Raw genomic sequence first — 22,324 nt, forward strand, 5'->3', positions numbered from 1 at the left:
GAATTCATTATTTTTCCTTTGTTTTGGTATATCTTAGTTATCATTTTTGATTTCGTTAATACTTAAAGAGGGCTCGTATAAATACATGAATGTTTCTTTTCCCAATAGTTAGGGACGACGCCGGTGACGACGAGTCATAATTACCAACCACCACCGATGTATCAGCAACAACCGAGGGTTAGATTTAATGCTCAGCCTGGGATCAGGCAAGCTGTTGCACAATTTACGCAGCAGCAACAGTTACAGTTGCAGCAACGTAGTAAAATGATACAACAGCAGCAAATGAAACAGAGATTACTGCAACAGCAGCAACAGCAGCAGTTGCTAATACCTTCCAACGCAACAGCGACGGACCAAATTACTACCGGCATACATAATATTGACAGCCTCTTGAACAACACCGTTGCACCCAACGTCTCGTTACAGGTACACGTTCTGGAGCATTGACTTTGTCAGCGGCAATAGCTTTCTCATTCATGTTTACGTTCTCGCCCGTGTCAACACATTTATCGGTCATCGGTCTGATGCAACAACACGAGGAAAGTTAATTATAGTTGCACTTCGCACACGCTGTTTGCCGAGCTAATATCTTCGCAAGCACAGCTTCGCAAGTTCATGTATTATGTCTTTAGCGGTCGGTTGAATTTTTATCGCGTAACGGTAGTAGATGTAACCGATAGTAGCGACATTGATCTTGACTGCGGAAAGTAAGGAGTTTCCTGGAACTCGAAGCGTTTTCCATGTCATCGAGGAAGCAGGCAATTTAATTAGGAAGCGTTTGATGTTTTTGATGACTATTTTGTGACGGTTTCAGCGATCGAGCGTTCCGGATTCTCAAGTGTCCCCTGGTTATGGGGCATCCGTCCAATTGCCTTCGGGACATCGCCTCGGTCACTCGTATTCTCATCCTTCAACGTTACCTCAGCAGTGAGTAATGAATATTGAATTTATTAAATACATACTATAAATGAGAAGCTATGCAATAGACTCAGCCTAATTCTTGTAATGGGAACTTGGGTATAATTAATCTCAACGTTTAATCACTTTTGAGATACTAAGTTAACGTTCAATATTCGCCTTAACGGTAGTATTTATTTCAGCTCTGTCGTTAATAATAACTTTAACAGCGGTCAACAAGTATCCGCTACCTCGAGGCTTTCGCCGCATTCTCCAGCGGGGATTATGTCATTCTCGCATCCGCATCCGCAACCTCTGTCACCTCGTGTCTCCCAGGTTGGTTTACTAGGGATCTCCAAAATCCGCTTCTGGATTAACTTGGATGAACATCCATAACACGGTGCGACGTCCTTTCTCCAGGGTAATTACAGTAGTAGTCCGAGGATGTTCAATGTCAGTCAGCAAGCTAGGCCGCCTCAGCAGCAGGCGGCTCAGCAGCAAGCGGCTCAGCAACAGCGATCAATGCCGTCCCCAGGAACTCCGGCATCGGCACGACAGTCTCCGTTTCCAGCCGAAGCTTTTCCTCCACCCGCCTTGCCCACTGCCAGTCAATTTCCACCAGTCCCGAACCCCACGGCCGCAAATCCGACCGGTCAGTATCGGCTGCAACGAACCAATTCGACTCCGTCAGCCACCACGCAGCTGCCAGGTAATTGCACCTATTCTTGACATCATTTCACCGTCAAAGAAAGATAAAGTTTTCTACACCTTTCTTTTTGTTAACCCGAAATCCGTTGTGCCACCGAGAAGCCGTTCCCGTCAGGGCGTTTTAATCGCGAATGAGCCTAACAACAAATACCGGGAATTTATTTTTGTCTTATTTACGATCTGCCGTGTTGTATGGCTTGTCACGCGACCCTCGTGTTATGCGAACAGTGAATTCGACTTTCGTTGGGGAAACAGAACGTCTAAGTCTTAAAGGTAGATGAGATTGATTGTTGATCGTGATAATCTCAATGAGCTTTTGGCAATGCGGGTAAGTATGTATTCCATTAATCGTTTTAAATCCGTCATGTGAATGCCGGTGAGGTAGTGCTTGGAGTAGTGGGAATTGTAAGATCTTATCGAGGAACGTTCGAGCGGTGGTTAGAAAAGCATAGACCAGTATTATTCGTTGTAGTGTTGCTGTAGTCTAAATCACTGTCTGTAGATACGATTTCTAAAGAGTTTGTAATTCGGGATTGGTAGACACTTACTACATATCCGTTGTATTCGTTAAAGTTTTTAATATGTTACTTGTTAGAAAATGAAACATCTCCCTAGGACTGTATCTTCACTAATTTGTTTTTCCGTTTTTCAACCTTGGCGTACGAACTCGGTTTAATATTTGACCGGTCTTAAATCTTGTTAATTATTTCGAAGTTCTCAAACCTTTAGGTGATACATAGTTTTTTCTTTTGTTTATATGTATTATCAATTATCATTTATCTTAACATCGTATTATCAATTGAATTTATAAGCAACCCGACTTTTCATGCAGCTTGAAATTCTCTTTTCAGTACCAGATCTTTTTTTTTTGGTTAATATAAATTGGTACATTTAGTGCATATGTACTTTTTGTTTTTACACTTCTGTGTGCATGGGACCTCGACGGTCTGCCTTGTTTACTCGTTTCATTTTCTTTAGTGATTAATGTGACTGAAAAAATAGTACATGTACAGGATGCCCAGAGATTGTCGAAGCCTCCTAAAATGTGTAGAGTTTCGAAAAATTGTATAAAAGCTGAAGCTTCCAGATGTGGACAATCGGATTCCCGTCCTTGTATGTAAATCGGTAGGAAACTGCGAGGCGTCTAGACAAAGATAACATCGCTGCTTCCTCGGGAAGTCAGGCATCGCGCGGAGTGTACCATTTTCTATCTTTGGCATGACAACTCGGTCGAACTCGTTCGGCCGAGGTGATTTCGTCGTCGCTCGAGTAGAAGTGCTTCGACGGACAGGAGTTCCACTTGGTGACGGGTTAACGGCACCGAGGTAGATTTGATTCGTGTTGCAGGTGGGGTTGGTTCGCCCCGGCACTACGGTGGAGTCAATAAGGAACAACCTCTCCTATCACCTAGTCATCCTCACTCTGGTTGCGCGGTGCCGTCGAGTCATAATCAACACAACGCAACCAACACCCAACACTTCTCCAACCAACAACACTCTTCTATGATATATCATACAACTGCCAACTCTATCAGCTCAGCAGACGTATCGAACAATCAGTACTGTTACGATCGGACGTCTGTTCCGCTGTATCCTTCGGGGCCTGGGGAAGCGCAGAATGCCAGGTCTCTGCCTCCCAATAATCCCGCTGCTCACCAAATCGGTGGTAAGTCATGTGACCTCTTAATGTCATGTGACCATCACAACATACATCGCCATCTCGACTACACCCCACGTCAGCCCTTTGTCCATCTGTAACCACCGAAAGGCATTTTCAGCTAATGCTTCAGTCACCAGACATCGATCATCTCGGTGTGGTCTGGCCGACAGACCTCTCGAAGGATCTTGCAAATTGTACAGACTCGAGGCTTTCTTTGGGAGCTTGAAGCCAATTTTTCCGTCTACGTCGTCTTCCAAAATGATGGATATAGCTTGGGCTCTTGGGAACGGGAAAGGGATTTGTAGAATTGCAAAGTGGCATAGGTAATTACGCGTCATCTCAATAAACGAAATGTCGACTTATTCGTTGCATAAATCTACCCTAGGGTCATTTCCGTTTTGTGATGAAATCAATATCAAGACATCGGTATTCTTGAATCTATTGTTAGGAAATGCCAATCTGTTTGGAAGGAATGTTCTAATTGATCCGAATGTAAAAGTGGGTACAAAAGTTGAGAAAGATATTACCTATTCACTCCTGGGAATGAAACAAATTTTATCAGTAATATAAGCAGATAATATTCTGTGCTTTGAATGTTGGGTCTGTGCATTTTCTATGTACACATTTCCGTAAACTGGAAAACATCGTCGAAAGCCATAAAAAATGTAATGATCTTCGTTGCACTTGGAAAGCTTATACTTAATTTGATGTTAGATTATTTTTTTGTTAATTTATTTTTGACTGATAATTGTACATGTTACGGGCAGAGATTATCAGCTTCTTTGCTGTTTACTGTTAAGAAGTACTTGTAACGGTCAAAATTGGCTTCTCGTTCTTATGCAGGTCCGTTATTCTAGTATATTATAATTTCTTGGTGACATCGTGACGGTAACTTCAGTAAGTCTTCGATATTTCGAGATGAATTGCAGTATGGATCTAAGGGGTACAAGGGAAGTCATCCTACGTCAACGGTACTCATCATCCCTTGTGTATCTCTCACCGTTCGACCACATCGTTGCAATTTAACCAAGAAAAACCACCACAAGTGTAACGGCATCTCTGGTGGAAAAATAGAGTTAGATGTTGCATGGCGCTTCATTCACAATTTTAGCACCAACACGTGTGACTATGTCCATTGGATGCATACCTTGCATTCCGTACTAATCATTATTTTAGCAGGGTCGAGAGTAACGTAAAGATTCTACTCGCGATCTTGTTTACTTTATTTAATCATCTTTTTTCTTGATATCGTCCATTTCACTGTAATATACCGTTTAAATGTTGAGGGTCAGTTATGAGTTATATTATTCTATTACAGCGATTTAACCAGATTGGGTACAAATGTTTAGAATTTCATCAGGGAAGTGTTAGATAAAAATTTGTACAGATCAAAATTGTTATTTTTGTTGTACGGAATAATTTTGTCGCTTTTTAAATTCGTAGCAATCCGTCGTCACGGATAGATGTTACTTTACCATTGGGTTTTTCTTTTATTTTTATAAGAACAATACTGGTAAATTATAAAATGTAATATTAGTCAACGACTAGACACTTGTATTCTTTACGCTGCTCTCGTCGATGTCTTGCGGTACGTTTCTAGCACAATGTAAATAACAATGTACCGATACCTGTAAAAGGTGTCCGTCTTCTCATCTCTCCCGAAGGTGCGTCGTATCATTCGATGGAATCCCGTCGGCTCGAGGCGGGATTTCTCAAAGCCTGCTAAATCGAAAGGGAATATCAAAGCTATCGAGGATTGCATTTCTGCCGAGGCGACGACTCACGAGAAGTCCCTCGGACAGGATCGTATCCCTCATTGTAATTTAGAGACGTACTCGATGTGTCGTGGTGCACGATTCTCTGTTCCGGATATGGGAGCATGCACCATGTGGGAACTGCTACTCTTGTCCAAAATGTCACGTCTATGGATGATGTGTCGGTGGAATATTGACATACCTATACGTGAGGCCATTACGTTCGCTCCTTTTGCACGGAGGTACATTCGTGAGCGAATTGTATTCGGGATTCAGGAAAAGAATTCAGAAGTTCCATAGAAGCCCAGATCCTATGTTAGCGCTTGATGCTTTAAAAGTTGGCCAACAAACCAGCAATGGGGGTAAAAGAGAGATCCAATGTGTTAGCCAACGACATCTCACATACGGGAGGAAGAGAGACACATATAGAAAGGCGAGTGTTGGGGGGAAGATAAAGAAAGAATGCAATTCGCTATATATTGCCATAAGATTAAGAGAGATGGAGAGACGATTATAGCGTCGCCATCCGTTGGCTAACGTACTATTTATCGAGCATCGAACGTCCGTATCCTTTTGGGCTTCTATGGAGACTTCTGAATTCTTTGATTCAGGACATCCAGCGTGTACATTTCGGCCGCATTTTGAAGTAAGGTTAAGCCGAAGTCGGTGAAATTGTCGAGTGTCGTTTAACACCTGTTCCCTTCCCAGCCATCTTGTCGCGATGCACAAATGTCCGCGATGCACAAGAACCATTATTTCGCTGAAAAAAAAAAAGAAGACAGAGATACGGACGAAGTGACTCCCAGATGTGTTTACGCTTTGTCATTCATCTTCCTCACCGTCATTTCGATGTTCATTTACGTATTGTAATATTAATGTAAAAAGTGATATACGTGGATACCGGCTTGTGTTGTTAAGAGAAAAGTGGAAATGTCACGTGCATCCAACTATGAAGGATTATTATTATTTTTTTTCTACGTAGCTGAGTCACATACGTGGAAGGAAAGGGTACATCTACATTTTTGAGATGGATAGGGATTGACGGAACCTGGAATTTGACATTTCCATTCTTCTAATAATGCAGAGTAACTAATCGGAGGATAGTACTGTTTAAGATGGTATACCGGGGGGAACTTGATCGATTTTTTTTAAAATCCTTCTCACTTCGCAAAATACTAATTTCTGAATGCGCGTTTGAGATCGTGAATCTTTTTTTTAATTGGAAATACATTTCTCTGGTACGTTTACCCTAGTTGCTATTTCCCCGGTAGACCATGCCCAAAAGCGCGTCACCTATTTCTCGCAAATTTAGAGTTTCTCGATTTCTTTTCGAGTCTTCGTAGGTTATCCCATTTTATGCACTGCTAATAATTTCGAATAAATGATAGTAAAGTAAAGCGCAGAGAAAAAAAGTCGGTCGCACCCGCGGTCTCAGAGGCAAACTTCTAGTCCCATTCGACAGTTTGCTAGGTGTAAAGTTAGTGGTTGTAAATGTGTTTGGCTTGTAATAAAAATACGCACCTCCTCCTTTCCGTCTGTCTCTTTCTCTTTCTCTCGATAGCACTTTTAGTACCGAATCGTACAAATGTCCGCGAGATTTTGTATATTTTAAGTAGGTCTCCATTACATTTTCGCGAGTATATTACACGGTACCGCAATTCTCGGTCTTTTTGTCTTTTTAATTTTTTTTTTATGCATAGGAATCGGAAAAGTTAAGGAATGTATTATATATTTCTTGCAATTAAGGTGAATTTTGTTTTAAGGTGTGTAAATAATTGTTGCTTGATTTTCGATTTGATTTTTGATCGGCAGGAAACACGAGTAGCAGTGGCAACATGACGTCGGAGTTTGTGCGACAAGAACTGAGGGCCATTGTTGGTGCGAGAACGCAGCAACAACAACAGAGGGTTCCGAACAATATCCCGAATAACCTTTCCGGACAAGTTTCTCAGGACGATCTGGAGGCTCTTGGTTTGACGTTTGAAATTCCACCTTCAGGTGAGCTCAATCGTGCCTTATGCTTAGAATCCATTTAACTAATACCGATCGATACTCAATGTGACAATTCGGGACATGTTTTCGAATGACATTATCATTAATACAGGTATATTATCACTTCTGGTGTCGGTTTGAATTAAACGATAATTCTTACTTCCAATGGTAATTACTGTATATGAATCAGAGTACTTAATGATAAAATCTGAACGACATGCTTAGGACTGATTCTGTTAGCAGAGGGAAAAGATGAGAAGTGAATACGTGTAATTTCTTATATAATTACAATCGCATGAAATTTTAAATGAGAGTAACATGAGAATGTTTCTGGAAATGAGAGAGCAAATTATAGTCTCATTATTCATTAGAAATATTATATGTCAATTTTAATTCTACTTTTGATGCATTTTAGAATTTTTGCTTATTTCGTTTTGAAGGAATAATTATATGACTAAGTTTCGGATTACTTATTCTCTCATGTAGGTGGCAGCTCCTGTTTTTTCGTATCACTTTGTTACGATTGAATAGCACGATGGCTCATTTTTGAACTTTAGTTGACGGAATTAGTTATTTTTCCAGTTTGGTTACAACCTATTTAAGGAAACTGTTTTATCACCGCATTCTTTTGTGAGACTTCGTCTTATAGACAGTTTCTCAACATTCTCTGTAAATCATGTTGTTGTAAGTGTGTCTTTTATATAGTTTACCTGGTTCTGTATACCCAATGAGAACACTAAAGAACGTAAATGTAAAGAGAAGTAAGTGACAACTAATGTTGCATTCTTGATCAAACTGACCAGACGTATTTAAGTTTCGATTGTCATTTGCACTCTTTGCATTTTCAATCACTATAATTGGGATTCATTCTGACATCACGAAGAAAAAACTAAACATCCATGTCCAATATTGCTACGTATAAAAATAGAAAAATGAAACTTTCTTACAGACGAGATATTTATTAATATCCGTGATAGACACAGACCAGACAATCGGTATCAGTTTGATAAAACGTAGATTTACCGAATTTAATTATTCATTTATTTTATATAACACGTTTATTCTCTATCGAGAAAGGATATTTTCAACGTGCTAAAACAGTCAAGAAACTTCGTAATCTGATTTCTTATTTTTCATGCACTCGCGATCATTTTTCTTCCCCCTTTTTTTTTACACTTTTGTAATATTAATATGCTAGAGTTTGGAAGATGTTACATGCTGCGGAAAAGTATTACGGGAGATAACATAAAACAGTTAAGAAGCCATTAGCGAGATACGAAAGTGTGCGTAAAACTTTGAAGTTTATACCTTGTCAAATTAAATTTCATATTTCAGCCATACTTTTGACTTAGTTGGGCAATTTCATGAATTTCTTATGCGTGATACATTGTTGTCGCGCCTAGTGAATGATTACTTATTCGAGGCAGGCATTTCGATTACATTTCCCTGTACATATTTTCATCGTCTGGGCTACTTTTAATCATTCTTTGTCAATATTTTGCGGGTCGCTCTCGGCATTTGTGTAGGTTTGCATTTTCGATTCCTTTCCGTTTGCAAGCTAAACCCTTTGAATCAGGTGCAACTGAAATCATGAAGAAAGTTTCATTTTCGGTTTTCGAGCGATTTTTAGATACGTATATTTTTGTGTATTACAGAATAGAAAGGATATTTAAATTAATAAAATTTTAATAAAAATGAAAGACAATAATGTTGTGCAGCTAATTTCGTCTTGTATAAATCCAGTGTAATTCAGTGCGCCAAATTTATTTGATAAATAAATTTCAGATTGAAAATCGCTCGAGTAAACGAAACGAAAACTTTTCATGTAACAATGGGTTTTGTTCCAATATGAAGTCAGATGACACTTAATGGTCGATAGTTTACCCCTTTAGTGCTGTAAATATTGCTACATCACTGTTATTAAAAATCAGTCCTCTTTCTCTTCCTGTATGGAACGAGTTTCATCAACTTATTCTCGTCTCATGCTCCGTTTTAAAACGTAGTTATCAATTTTGTCCATAAAAAGTGACAGAAGATTCGCTGAGTTTGAATTTATAAATTTTATTATTATCAGCTATAGACAATAATTAATATCGGTTCATATGATCATATCGAATAATTTGGGTCAATTTAGTTTTACTGCCGTGTACATTTATTTTTCACTCGGGAAGCAATATCATAATTAACTATACGTTAATATTTCATAATACTGACATTTAGGAGAAATCCTTTTTACCCAACATTGCACTAACGACTCTCTTTCTTAAGACCGACCAACGATGGGTTAGTGGCATTTGCAACTTGTACATACACATCGAGTGTCATCATTTTCGAACTTATACACGGATCTAATTCTAAAACCTAATCATCGCATTTACAACTAAGGCCCCGAAGTCCCGGCACGAAGATTCGTTTTTACATTCATCCCAAAAAGGTACAGCGATTCCCTCAAAAAAAGTCAAAGATGGGCTCCGCGATCTTCGTTTGTCGTATTCTCGCATTTACACGCTTGAATCTACCTACAAAAGCGAACTACGTCACCCGCAGAGTCGATACTAAAATACAGGAACAAAGAGTTTCTCTTTTTTGACAATTCAATTTCAAGAGAATCGTATAAAACGTAACGCCGAATTTGTTCTGACGGTTAAACAAAGTGAAAGAAATATTCTTAGATGTTGCGACGGCTCATTTCATAACTTTGCTGAAACACAATTACACATTTTCTTGTACTATTGATTCGAGTAAATGACTGATAGCGGCCATGAATTTGTCTGAGCCGTTATCGCGTCTCTTGATACGTCGATTGATTCGCTATCGCTGACATCGAGACGGCTCGATGGAATGAACGAACTAAACAAGGGGAAGGGGAATAATAATCGTACGAAGAGAGATAAAAAAAAGGTCCAAGGCAATGCAAAACTGGTAACACGTGTCGTTACAATCTCCCCTATAGGTGAGGCTGTGGTTAGCGATGGCCCCGCAAAGAGCTGGGCCATTGGGAGTGCCGGAAGCGCCCCCTCTTCCTCCAGGGTAAGACCCCTCCGACAATTACTTTTACGTATTTTGATTTTATAATGCTCTCTCTCTCTATATATATATATATCTATCTATTACCTATTTTCGCTTGGCTTAAGAACTTACTCTCTGTGCACGACAAAACACGTTAATCACTATTCTATGCGACGTACCGAGCGCAAGACTTGTTGCCGCTGTTTTTTGCGAGTCTCACTATTTCTCCTCTCCTTCTTTCTCGCATATTCTCCCTTCAAGCGGTTCTGGATCCGTTGACGTCTCTTCGGAAGGGATTCTTACGGTTTCTGGCGAAAGTTTGCCGAAAACGCGAAAACTCGTCCCGTAGAAAAGATTTATCCCTACGGAAGATTCGATAGGACCTCGTGGAGAAATTTCCATATTAAAGGAAAATCAGGTTGTTAGAGTTCTTGTATAGGCAAATCCTCGTTAAGGGGGAGCTGGTAGAGAGGTTCCTTTTTTCTTTTTTTCTTTTTTTTCATTGAGCAGAATTGATTGATTCGGGCGGAGAGGCCTTTTTTCAGGTGAGCAGGGGCGGAGGCTAACAGCTGATCGCTTCCTCTTCAACTAAGAATTGAATGGGTTTTTAATTGGGTTCTACAGTTTGGGGCTTCTTTTTATCGTGATCTTCAGTCGTGAAGAAAATGATGGGTGAATAGGGGATTAAAGCTCACGGAGGATGTCTGGGTGTATGTTTTTTAATTCGGATGGTATTACTTTGTTACTATTCGTTGAATACTTGCGATCTCAGACACAGGGTCATGCTAACGGTTATGACACTTTATTGTACCTTAGTGGTATGAATGTTATAAAATCCGTCAAATCAGTACACACTTCATTTCAGTTAAAATTGTCAAAATATTATGTATATTTTCATAATGCCGCGACGCCTAACGTAATGAGTTATATTTCCTGCTGCAATTTAGAACAATTTCTTAAGAGAAATCACTATATTTGCGGCACGACTTTTTACTTTCAAGAAATTTGTATTTCTTACTTAAAAAAAAATGTGCAGAAATTTTGGCTATACAGTGTAATTCCTCGAAGTATCTTAGAAGAACATTATTTATGAATCTGCATATCTGTATGAAGCTTCTTTTAAATGAAGTATGAACTAATGCGGAAAGTGTGAATTGTTAATATCGCTATTCCCTGAATGAATAAGAGGTTAGAGATTAGAAATCTCATTCGTCGAACTTTTGGAAGTTAAGTTAAAATAGAAAAAGCAATGCCGTAATTAAAGAAGAAAACGCTCAAATGATTGGCTTTTCATTTTTGTTTTGTGCTTTATGTTCTGTTTCCTATTGCTGTAGCCGTGTCTTAAAAACTCACAATGGTGCGTAGTTAATGCCAATCACGATAGTTTTGAGCAAGTTTCAGAACTTACAGTTCTGTTTTGAAAACGTGTATTTCAATATTCTTCAGGAATAATTCCTGCTATTAAAAATATCGCTTCAATGAATGCCTCATGAGCTGTATATGTGTGTGTGTATCTTTTCATTGTTCAATTGTGTAGTAATGAATTTCTCAATTTGATTAAGTTTTCAATAATTTTTGCGAGTTTTATTCTTGACGCTAGGTAGTTGAAAAATTCGATAAAAGAATTATTTAATTTTCTTCGGATTTTTTTTTCCATCCCGCTGGTGGTTCAGGAGATAACTAATTTTGAGTCGTAATACTTGCACTCACCGTGTGACACTCGTATTTATATGACACTCATTTTAGACTAGCTGCTATCAATGTGCTGTGTTTGCTCAGTTGCGGATGTATGAGACATGTCATTGGAATGATTAATGGATCAGCTGTATCAATTTTTGCCCTAGTTAGTATGGATTGCAGAAAGTGTGTCGCCTAAATGTGTCTGCGTCAAATTTCGATTTGCTGAAAAGAACACACTTTTTTACGTTTTAAAACCACGTGAAATAAACAGAAAGACTTGATTTGATTTTTTGACCTTTCGTTTCATGTATATGTGCAGCACTTACGATTCTTTACGTTATTTTCTAAGCGAGATTAGTCATAGTTTATAAAAACTTGATTGGCAATTTTTTACTTTGCTTTAAACAGTGCGGACTGTCAAATTACTAGTAAATTACGGAGGACTTCGATTACATGACTGCGTTACTTGGTACTGTCTTTACTTACGTTACTTGGTACTGTCGTTTACTCATTAGCACATGTTGCTATCAATATCGAACATTATTATTTGCACTTAGAAGGTAACAGCTTAGTACATTAAATTACTTAAGCGCTACACTTGGGTATTAAACCACTTTCTTTTTAATTTATACAGCGGTTGCGTTGTGTGCGTGCAAAACATAAATTCGAAGTTTACGTCCCTTCTTTCTGTTTTTTTTTTTTGCAACTCTCTTGTTTCGACATTAGCATTTGCTTAAAATGCATTGAGATAACAATGCAGGCTGCTGCGTCTCCCGTACTTCTGTTTTTATTTTCTTTCTCGTCGGAATTTATTACGGGGCGATTCTGCGGCGTAACGCGAGAAACGCAGTTCCCTTTGTTATGTTAATCTTGCTTACAAAGGATAACTTGTTTCCTCCCAAGAAAAAAAGAAAGAACACTCGGAAATTGTGATAAAATTTGACTTCCCATTCGAATGTTTGCATTTAACTAGCTGGAAGACTAACGAAAAGTCTCTCTGCTACAGTAAATTAATCAACCTATTCTGAAATATGAAGCCCAGCGTGAGTGTAATAGATTTTGAAGGATTCTTTTAGCCAATTTCTATTGTCCATGCAACAGTGCATTAAATAACACCCTGATGGTTTATCCTGTTATTTTAAATCTCAATTTTATTTATTTCTTTCCGTGAATATACGAGGAAAATGAATAGGGTAGGGAAGTGAATCCCTTTCGTTGGTTTTCCCAATTCCTCCAGCAATTAGAGTACATTGTGGGTGATGGCATCGAAAGCTTCTTAGCTCGTTCTTTCATTCTTTTCTTTTTTTTTTTTAATCCTTCGAGACATTTCAACAGGCGTAATGCTTTTTCACAGACGCGCTGCGAAGTGACCTTTGCGCTGTGTAATTTTCTTTGCAAGTGTAATTTTTCGCTGCCAATGCATGCGATAATTCTGCTCTACTTAGTTACTTGTTTTTCTTTGAAGTGGTGGTTTGAAGTTTGCGCAACTCGGCCCGAAGTGCGTTGGACTTCGTTGGGAAGTACATTCCTTCTTTTGCGGTACTAGGTGGACTTTGCAGTCTTTTTTGCATTTCGCCGAGATATATGCCTCGCATATTTTGCCGCTGGCACTTGTATCCTGTCACTCAAGCGAAGTAACAGCTTTTTTAAGTCGGAGCTTGCAAATTTAGAGCTGTAACTTGCGTGGGCGTGTAACTTTAGCCCTAGATGCGTGTACACGCGATTTTAGGCGATACTTAGACTTTCATCGGATGAAGTTTGCACGTTTAAAACATACAAGAAATACCTATTAATTAATTCCATGCTTATCATTGACTCAATGATACAAGTGTTTAATATTTATGAACAATTTGAAGTAATTTGTCAAGACTTCAAATAATTGGAGCTCTAATATACAATGTTACAAATTGTACTCCTCAAATAATGTTCAGTTGTTTTCTTTCTTTTTTTCCCATTACGTTTCTAGAAACTTTATGCGATGTGACGATGAATGAAGTCGGTTATCGCGAGTGCACGTATGTTGCATATTTTTCTACTAGGTGTAGTAATTCTTGGCCGATTTATATCGGCTTTAATTTGACTGCTTACTTATTTGCCACCACATATAACTAGCAGGTTTATTAACATTTAGAATTAACATGAAAATGTCTGGTTGCTATTACTCGATTTCGTTGAAGAATGTAACATCTTTACACTACATTGCGACTTCATAAAACTGCAATTAAGTGATGTTTACGCAGTAAAAAATCGTGATTTCGATCCTAACATTTTCTAGAAATACAAGAAAGGGATCAGTGTACGTTTTTCCCTGTAAATCTTAAACTTCTTTTGTGATAAAAAAAATCCCGAGGGAAGCAGCTTTCTCCGCAGTCTCATATGTCCCTTTGAAATTTCGTTGCAGCGAAGCTTGTCCAAAATCATTTTCTTGAAATACTCGAATCCATGCGTGAAATTCCATCGAGATGAAAACTCGCAGCACGGAGTGGGCGGAATGAAATATTTTTAGATCGGAAACTCTGCTAAAAAGCAAGCTATCTTTTAAATTTAATAACATCTTCTGCCGAGTAGATCAAGTAATCGTTTGGATTTCTTCGTTACTTCTATATTTAGTGACAGCATCAACATACATGCCTTAAGAACGTATTTTTATAAAAAGTTTTAAAAAATGTTATTTTAAAATTTACTGAATATCGGGATGTTTATGGACCGATCGCTCGAGAAAATGCAGAGCATGTTAGGGCTTTAATGTTCCGTAGTAGAAATTCCTTAGTGCACTTTAAGCCCGCCTTCTTCGTGGTGAGAGCAATGGTTGGTTTATGCCGCTTTTTAAATTTTAAATAGCCTTCGGACTAGAGGCGGTTGTTTATCTTGAAGAAGCTCGTTAAGCTCAAAGCGGGCTACCATCTTGTAGAGTCTTCGCTTGGTACGAGGACTAAATTAGGGTTTATAAGCGCTGCATAAAACTGCCGTATAAAGTGTGCCTTTTCATTAGCGGCGAATCGTATTGGCAGCTAGCAACAAAGAATCGCTATTAACCGTCTCTTAAACGCTCCATGTGCCAAAGAATAGACATTAGAGTATTTCTGCTGCTGAGTGTTTATAAAATGGTGCAATTGAAAGCCCGTTACGCGATCAACGATCCATGGATTCAAGATATGAGACATTTGATTTTTAACTTTTATTGTGGTTCCTTAAACGTCCCTTAAATCTTAGATTTCGACATTCGGTACAGTTTTTTTCTTTTTTTCCCGAAAAACTGAAGTCAGGTGTACCGTAAGAATCACTCATTTTACCGTAGTCAAAGAAATACCCATCTTTTCATATGACGTGGTTAACGTGCGTTGAAGTACACATATTAGATGCTTAATTGGTAAATTTTTTTATGCTTAAAATCGATCCAGTGACTTGAAATTTGAGGCGTACCGAGGAATCTCGTGAAATCTCACGGAAACCAATTATGATTTGCTCACCGATTAGCATTCGTAATTAAATAAATGGAGGCTTTATAATATGCGATATCGAAACGGAAAAGAGCGCAATTCAAACATGAAACAGAAAAATTGCACACGAAACTCCTGTATAAATGCAGGATATTAAATCGGGATGTTTGCCGAGAAGTTCATATAGATACGGACATAAATTATTTTCCCTCTTTAACGCGCCTTTTCCGATCACGATATCTCAATTTGTATTGATTCCACCCACAACCCCCTATGAATATTCTACCTTAAATCGATGCCACCGAAATTGGGATGCCCCAAATTCACCTTAGCCCAGTTTTTTTCAGTTGCTTCTAACTCTATATGCCGCGCTTTTAATGTATTTACTGTTTGCACGTCGCGTTTGGACGTTTGAGGAATCTCGGTCGAAGCTCTGACCTCGGTCTCGAAATTCTGGTGTTTGGACGCGTAACGAAAAAATGTCCCATTCAGCTTCCCGAGCTTCCCTCATCCTTTTCTTATCCAGAACTCGTAGAATGTAAATGGATGACTTATTTCAACTCGTGATGATTTCAGACTACTATGGAGGAAGTGGCGCGAGGTGATCCGAAGTCGTCGTTGCTGCAGAAGTTGCTGTCGGAGTGACTGCGGGCTGTGTGTCCCTCGTCGAGTGAAGTGCACGTAATGTCAGTCTGAAGCACCGTCGGTGAAGCATATATTTCGGGAAGTGAATCCCGCGTGGGCAGGGAAATGAAAAACGGGAGAGAAAACGCTCTTATACGTAAACGGATAAAAAACTACTGTATTATATGTAATACCACACGTGCGGCAGTTTGCAGAGATACGTACGCCAAATGCGGTACCAGCGGCTAAGCCTTGGTTCTCCAACCTTGCGAATTAATCCCAGGCTTCGCCGATGTGGAAACGGAGCTTGTAGAAAAGACCTGTAAATTCCCGAGCGAGTAAGCCGCCCAGATTTGCATATTTCTTGGGTCTTTAGGTCGCCGCCACGTCTCGGTTGTGATCGTTGCAATTGCGTCGCACGGAGGGAAGGTAAACGTTATCGGTATCAGGACTATTGCGGTAACGGTAACAGCAGTCACGCGTTGGGGCAGAAACAGTAGTTTTGCGAGGCTATGGTTATTATACAAGAAATGTTAAGTGTATTTTCGAATTAGACGTAGAGTGTTATGTATAGAATGGTTGTGGTTACGACGCTACGATTGTACGGTCGCCCAGGACACGGCACGACGTCCCCTGGTCGTACTTTTACACCGATACTTTTACCCCAGGACTTCGCATTTGCGGGTGTAGCTGTCGAAGGTGTGAAATTAATTAGAACCTATCTAATAAAATTTCGTAGTTATAACGTTTCAACCGCGATATATGGGTCGGCAAGAAATTCTAATTGCGTTTACGGTTGTCGCCATGATTATTACAGTTTTGTATACGAGGACGGGGAAGTAGGGCAGTATTTTTCGACGGAAAGTTACCGCTTAATAAGTTCTAAGAGACTTGGCGTGATTCTCGCTGACCATCTTCGATGATTGCTGTTACGATTGAATTAAGAGTTTGCTCCAATGGTTACCGCAATCTTGCTCTCCGTGCAGATATCAATATTTCGGTGCTACGTCGCTCTCGGAATGAGTTCGGAATCAAACAGAAGTAGGCATCCTCGAATTACGATGTTTGCGATGCGTTCTGTAAATTCTACGCACGAGTACTTTCGGTGCAATTTTCGTGCAAACGCCTGAGAGCGATTTCGAAATTAGTGAGACTTGAATTTTTCTCGCGTTTCGGAAGTAGATTACTCGTTTAGACGATTTTCGGTTTGTGCAATGACGGGGGAAAAACCGTAGACGCGGGAGCGGTTCGACTTTGTTGGCATTGGTAATCTTTGTTTCGGCTTTTCCACGAGATTTGGGAATCAGGGAAGATGCTAAAACTGCTCGTCGGGGACTTTCGAGTCCGAAACGAGGAAAGTTGGTACTGCGCTTGGCTTCACTGAAAGAAAGGAACTACGTAGGTACCTCAAAGGTATACTTTATTATACCACTGGCTGTTGAACATAGAACTATTTATAGTTTTAATTATTGTACACAGGTGAAGAAAATAGAGCACTATCACGTTTTTTTCTCTCTTAATTTAACATCTTTTTGACTATTATATTATAAATAATATATTTGTGATTGTAAGAATCTGCAACCAAAATGTGACAAAGAATACTTGTTGTTGTTAATATGATTATAACTATTATTATAATAACTATTATTATATTATTATTGACGTCGTCATTATTATTATTACCAATATTATTGTTATGATTACATTATTATTATTAATATTATGATAAGGATTATTTTATTATTATTTTATTATTATATTATATCGATATTATTGAACACTTGGCATATGCATATTTCTATTCGATAGTATCGGAACCTTTATATAAATATGAATATATATATATATATTTCACACACACATATATATATATACATGTACGTAAAAGAAGAAATCAGCCTTCTATTTTGCATAGCTCAGTAATTCTCTTTTCGGGTCTTAGATGCACACTAAATTACTTCTAAAACGACATTCGTTGTTATATAAATGAGAAGAACATTTAATTATATATATAAAAAAATGTGGTATATATATTCACATGTGTATGTGTATATATACGCGCATATGCAAGAAACCTCACGCAAGTGTCTTATTTTTCAGAGAATTTATTAGCAATCAGTGGTGGTCGACTAAAAGAAAACGAGTTATAACGGGTGATCGCGTTAAAATGGTGTCGATGAAATTATTTTTCGCTCGATTGGCGTCTTCTTTTGGTAGAATATAGAAGGCAGGAGGGATCGCGAGAAAAAGTGCACCTTGTATTTTACCCGCCAGCGTGGCGGCCGCCCTTCGTCCTCGGACATCAAAGGTTCAGGGCCCGATTTCTCGTCGGCGAGAGGCAATGAATATATGCTAGGATGTTTCTTTAGCGCTTTGTGATTAATCGTGAACACGAATAGTAAGAATTGTGATAGAACGAAAATTATTTTACGCGAAATGCGATGCGCGACGGTTTTGACCCTGAACGTGTTTTACCGGATTTTCGATTATTCAAGATGGCGGCCACGATGTATTTTACCGTGTTGTCCTATAATGCGGCTGTTTTTTCTTTGAGTAATCATTTGTTTTACCTTCCTCTTGTTTCTCTTTCTTTTTGTTTTTGTTTTTTAACGTTTTTTAGTCCGACTTTTATCATTTGATCAGCGAGCAATGCCGAGATTTTGCAGTGACGAGCCTGTATGGTAAATGTAGAGCGAATGTGCCGCGAACGCTAGTGAGCGATTCCAGGATATGTTGCGTTGCGACGTTTAGCTCCGAACCGTGTGATCTCGTGAATGGCGCATCGAAAAGGTTTCGAACCCCGATCGCTTCGGGCGATTTGGTCGGTTTCCTGTACAGCTTCTCGCCGGGTGTATCGTTATATTTCGAGAGTGTTTTGTTTGTCGGCGATTTTCTCTTCATAAGATTCGGGCATGTTGGCCGAGTCGCGACGCGGAGGCCACGAGGTCTTTTTCACTAGATTCAAAATAGATGCATTACGGTAAACAGTAGTTGTAAATGTAAACGCGTCGATCAGGACTGTCCTGTCTTTATTATTGGACCGAAAAAAGATTCTGCGCCAAGGTCACTTAATTTCATTGCCGTACTTCTTCAACGCCAGTCGGAAAGAGGTATCCCCGCTCTTTCTCTTTGTCTCAAATCCTGAAAGCACATGCGTGACACCCTCCCGATGTGTACATGTACATACATGCATATGTACATTTACGTACGTATATAAAGATATATATGTGAAAGAAAGCCGGTTCGAGAACACTTTGTATATGTATACCCCTACATATGTGCGTATGTATGCGAGTGCACGACGCGTATGCTGCGGGTATGTATATATGTACGATGTATGTATGTATATATATTTATAAAGTGAGTTACGTCATTTTAGGTAGATCATATGTGCTTTCTAATGAATAATTTTATAAATACAAATATAATACAGATGCCACGTGTACCATTCATTTCGCTTAAATCGGGATGGCACAATCGTCAACGACGTCGCTCGACTAATGTTTTGTATTAAATTAATTTATACCGAAAGAACTGTCTTAGTACTAAGAATATTAGCGTTTTGGGCCATTTATTTTTTGTTCGATAGTTTTTCTTTTTAATTTACGTAGAACATTCAACGGAGTTTGATTGTCGTTTATTGGAATTCGATTTCGTGGAAATATTTTCTGCATATAAAGTTATGCAATCAACGTAATTTTAATACATATTTATGTAGTTTTATTATACTTAATTGGAGTGACGACTGTCATATATGGAAATAAAATTACTTCGTGACGTAAATTCGATTCGGTTTGTTTAATCGTAGCTTTTATGTTTCGGAATTAAGAACAACTACAGTTAATGCGATTTTTGTCGAGCGACATTCGTGCGACGAAAGCTGTTAATCGCAAGTGTGAATTAAAATCATTGTCAAAAGCTTAGACCAGCTAATGAAAAAATGTATGAAAAACGAAACCAGAATAATCGATCGTTACAATATTTAGGATAATTAAAGGAATATCAAGAAACTGTCATAAATTTTTGGCTGCCAATATTACAATTTGACCAGATTTATCGTAAAGTAAAGGATTAAGGAATTGTTACTAATCAAAGCTTGGTAAAAGTCTGTTTGGCAGTTCTTTTGACATGCTTTTGCGACTCCTTCGATCCTTGTGACTAGAGATGCCAGATTTGTTGTTTTAGAAGTTGTTTGTTAGTGATTGATCGCTTCGATTTCAACGTTACTTGTGATCGACCCATTTTACGATCCTGCCGATCCAGCTTTTGTAAAACATCAGATCTGGCAACTCGTTTTACAGTGTAAAGTCAACGAGCGGAAACCGACCAATGTGTACCAAATAACGTCAGGTTGCGCGAGAATTAACGAAAGGAAATTAGATTTGTATTCAACGTGCCGTTATCTCGAAAGTATAGTGTACGATGTAAAGGTACTCTTGGTTTTTTTCCCTTTTTTTTTTTTTTTCATAGAAGTAGTCCGGCCATGGACTCCGAATTTCGAATGAAATCCCGCAATTTCGATGTACGATTATTTCTTCACCTTCAAAGTAACATCAAATAGACGAAATTCACTTTGAAGAAAAATTCGTCCCTTAAGATAGTAAATTGAAAAGTTTTCTAATAAATTTCAATTAAACTGTGACATTAATACAATTAAGGTCAATCGACATTGCGCGACTCATTTATTAATAAAGGGTACTTCACGTAATCTGGAGTTTACAGCGGTAAACTCTATTACACCCTTGAGCAGTTTTCCATTTTCTAGCAGTTTTCGGGATCATTTTCGAAATCGGTGCCTATAGTTGTGACTGGCTCCCGTGGAAGAACTACTATTCTGCTGCGCTAAGTGAAGAGGCTGACGCCATTTTTCCTTTCCCGAGGAAAATACAATTAGCCGATTTAACCATGTTTGGGATTAGCAAATATTTTGAATGAAAGGCGTTTCGTGTATTATTTTGATTAATCCGAAGGAGATATGTGTTATACGTCTAGCATTGGGAATCAGGAAATTGTATTTTTCTCAAAATATGGTAAAGAGTAGAAATGCGTATATAGGCTTTTCATTAAGGGCGGCGGTACTAATCCATGACCACTTTTGGAATTAATGTGCATCCCGTTAAGGAAAGAAAGAAAAATAGGAGTTAGGGGGCGAATTAATTGCACTGTGACTATGTAAAGGCGTGAAAAGCGAAGAAGGTCCACGACTTAGTGGTTCGTGGTCTTGGTGGGCGAAATATCCATAGAGTTTAGTGAGAAGCGAGAAACTAGATAGAGAGAAAGACGAGTGAAAGAGAGCCCGAGAATGCCAGCGTGAATGTGGGAGAGTGAAAAAGATACTCCGGTTACTTAACCTTTTATGTCCAAAAGTATATCTCTCTCTTAAACCACGATCGACGAGAACCTTATGTTGCACGCAGAAATGCTTTAAAGTGTATATATTACCGATAAAAAATATACATATTTTAAAATAAATTTATTACCTCTGATTTTGTCGGGATTGTACCTTCCATCAATGATCCACTAAATATAACGATAGCGTTACCGTGTTAGCCGATGACATTTCTGTAAGATTTTATAGTAATTTAGGGACCCTTGTGTCATAAAAATAAACATAATTCAAAGTAATTATGTATGTAAACATGGTTCAGCATTGTTTATCTCTACTTTGGCTTTTGTTGGGTTCAAGGATTGTTTATTAGTTTATTCTCTAAAGTAAATTGTGGAAGAAAAACGTTAAGATATGTGTACAATTGGAAGGATATGTATTGGAAAAATACAAAAGTTTACTTTGGGCTATAGCGTAATATCGAAAGTTGAAAAATATAAGCGCGCTAGTACCTTACAATAGTGAAGACGTGTAATATAGGGGAAAATTATATGAAAGAAACTATGGCAACGTAATAGGGACGCTTTTGACACGATTTATATTATGCTATAAATATTCGATAAAGATATACTTATTTTAGAATAAATGTATAGCCTCCGAGTTTGTCGTGTTTAGCGAACTAGTAGCTGGGGCTAATTAAATTGAGATATGTCGACAGGAAAGTCATTTAGAAAACAATGATTAACTCCACTTGCATTTCTATGGTTTTCATTAGAATGATCTTTGCGTTATTAATTTCCTAAATCAGATCAAAATGCTTTGATAACGTCCAGATGCTAATTGCCAATAGAGATGAGTTCGAGGCAATAATGTACTTAATAGTAGTAGATAAGTAGATAAAGTCAAATGGAGCGTCACGAATGTTCTTCCCTTACCATCAAAAGCGAGCAGTTCGGTAAGCGTAGGTAAGCCACCACTGGCAACTGTCGCATGGTATTACCATCACGAGTACGTGAGCCGTTAACGGCGACTGGTAGATGGTACCGCCATCGCGAGTGCGCGAGCTCCTATCAGAAATTCGTTGCGCCGCCCTTGGGGGCAAAAAACGGTGAAAGCTAACGTACAAAACCAGAGGGTAGCACCAGAGATGAGTTGGGAGATTGCTCACGGGCAGGGTCGCGCGATCGCACCGTGTGCTGCCCTCTGATTTCGTACGTTAGCTTTCACCGTTTTTT

General features: G+C 38.7%; 1 protein-coding gene across 5 annotated transcripts in view; it reads left to right on the forward strand.

Moving 5' to 3' along the window:
• LOC105700390 (nuclear receptor coactivator 2) overlaps window positions 1–17,425 on the forward strand; it is a 149,544-nt gene extending 132,119 nt beyond the window's left edge. For 4 of the 5 annotated variants that reach the window (XM_012426213.1, XM_012426199.1, XM_012426206.1 and 1 more), the window contains 8 exons: window positions 109–426; window positions 815–927; window positions 1,101–1,233; window positions 1,318–1,606; window positions 2,953–3,270; window positions 6,831–7,016; window positions 9,964–10,040; window positions 15,716–17,425. In XM_012426213.1, coding sequence (XP_012281636.1) covers window positions 109–426; window positions 815–927; window positions 1,101–1,233; window positions 1,318–1,606; window positions 2,953–3,270; window positions 6,831–7,016; window positions 9,964–10,040; window positions 15,716–15,784 — 1,503 coding nt within the window. In that variant the 3' untranslated portion in view covers window positions 15,785–17,425. The remainder of the gene's footprint in view (window positions 1–108; window positions 427–814; window positions 928–1,100; window positions 1,234–1,317; window positions 1,607–2,952; window positions 3,271–6,830; window positions 7,017–9,963; window positions 10,041–15,715) is intronic. The other variant, XM_012426231.1, reaches the window with a different exon arrangement.
• Window positions 17,426–22,324: the final 4,899 nt, after the last annotated feature.

The sequence above is a fragment of the Orussus abietinus genome, unplaced genomic scaffold (assembly GCF_000612105.2).
Source record: "Orussus abietinus isolate OABI.00-Male unplaced genomic scaffold, Oabi_2.0 scaffold143, whole genome shotgun sequence".
NCBI classification, from domain to species: domain Eukaryota; kingdom Metazoa; phylum Arthropoda; class Insecta; order Hymenoptera; family Orussidae; genus Orussus; species Orussus abietinus.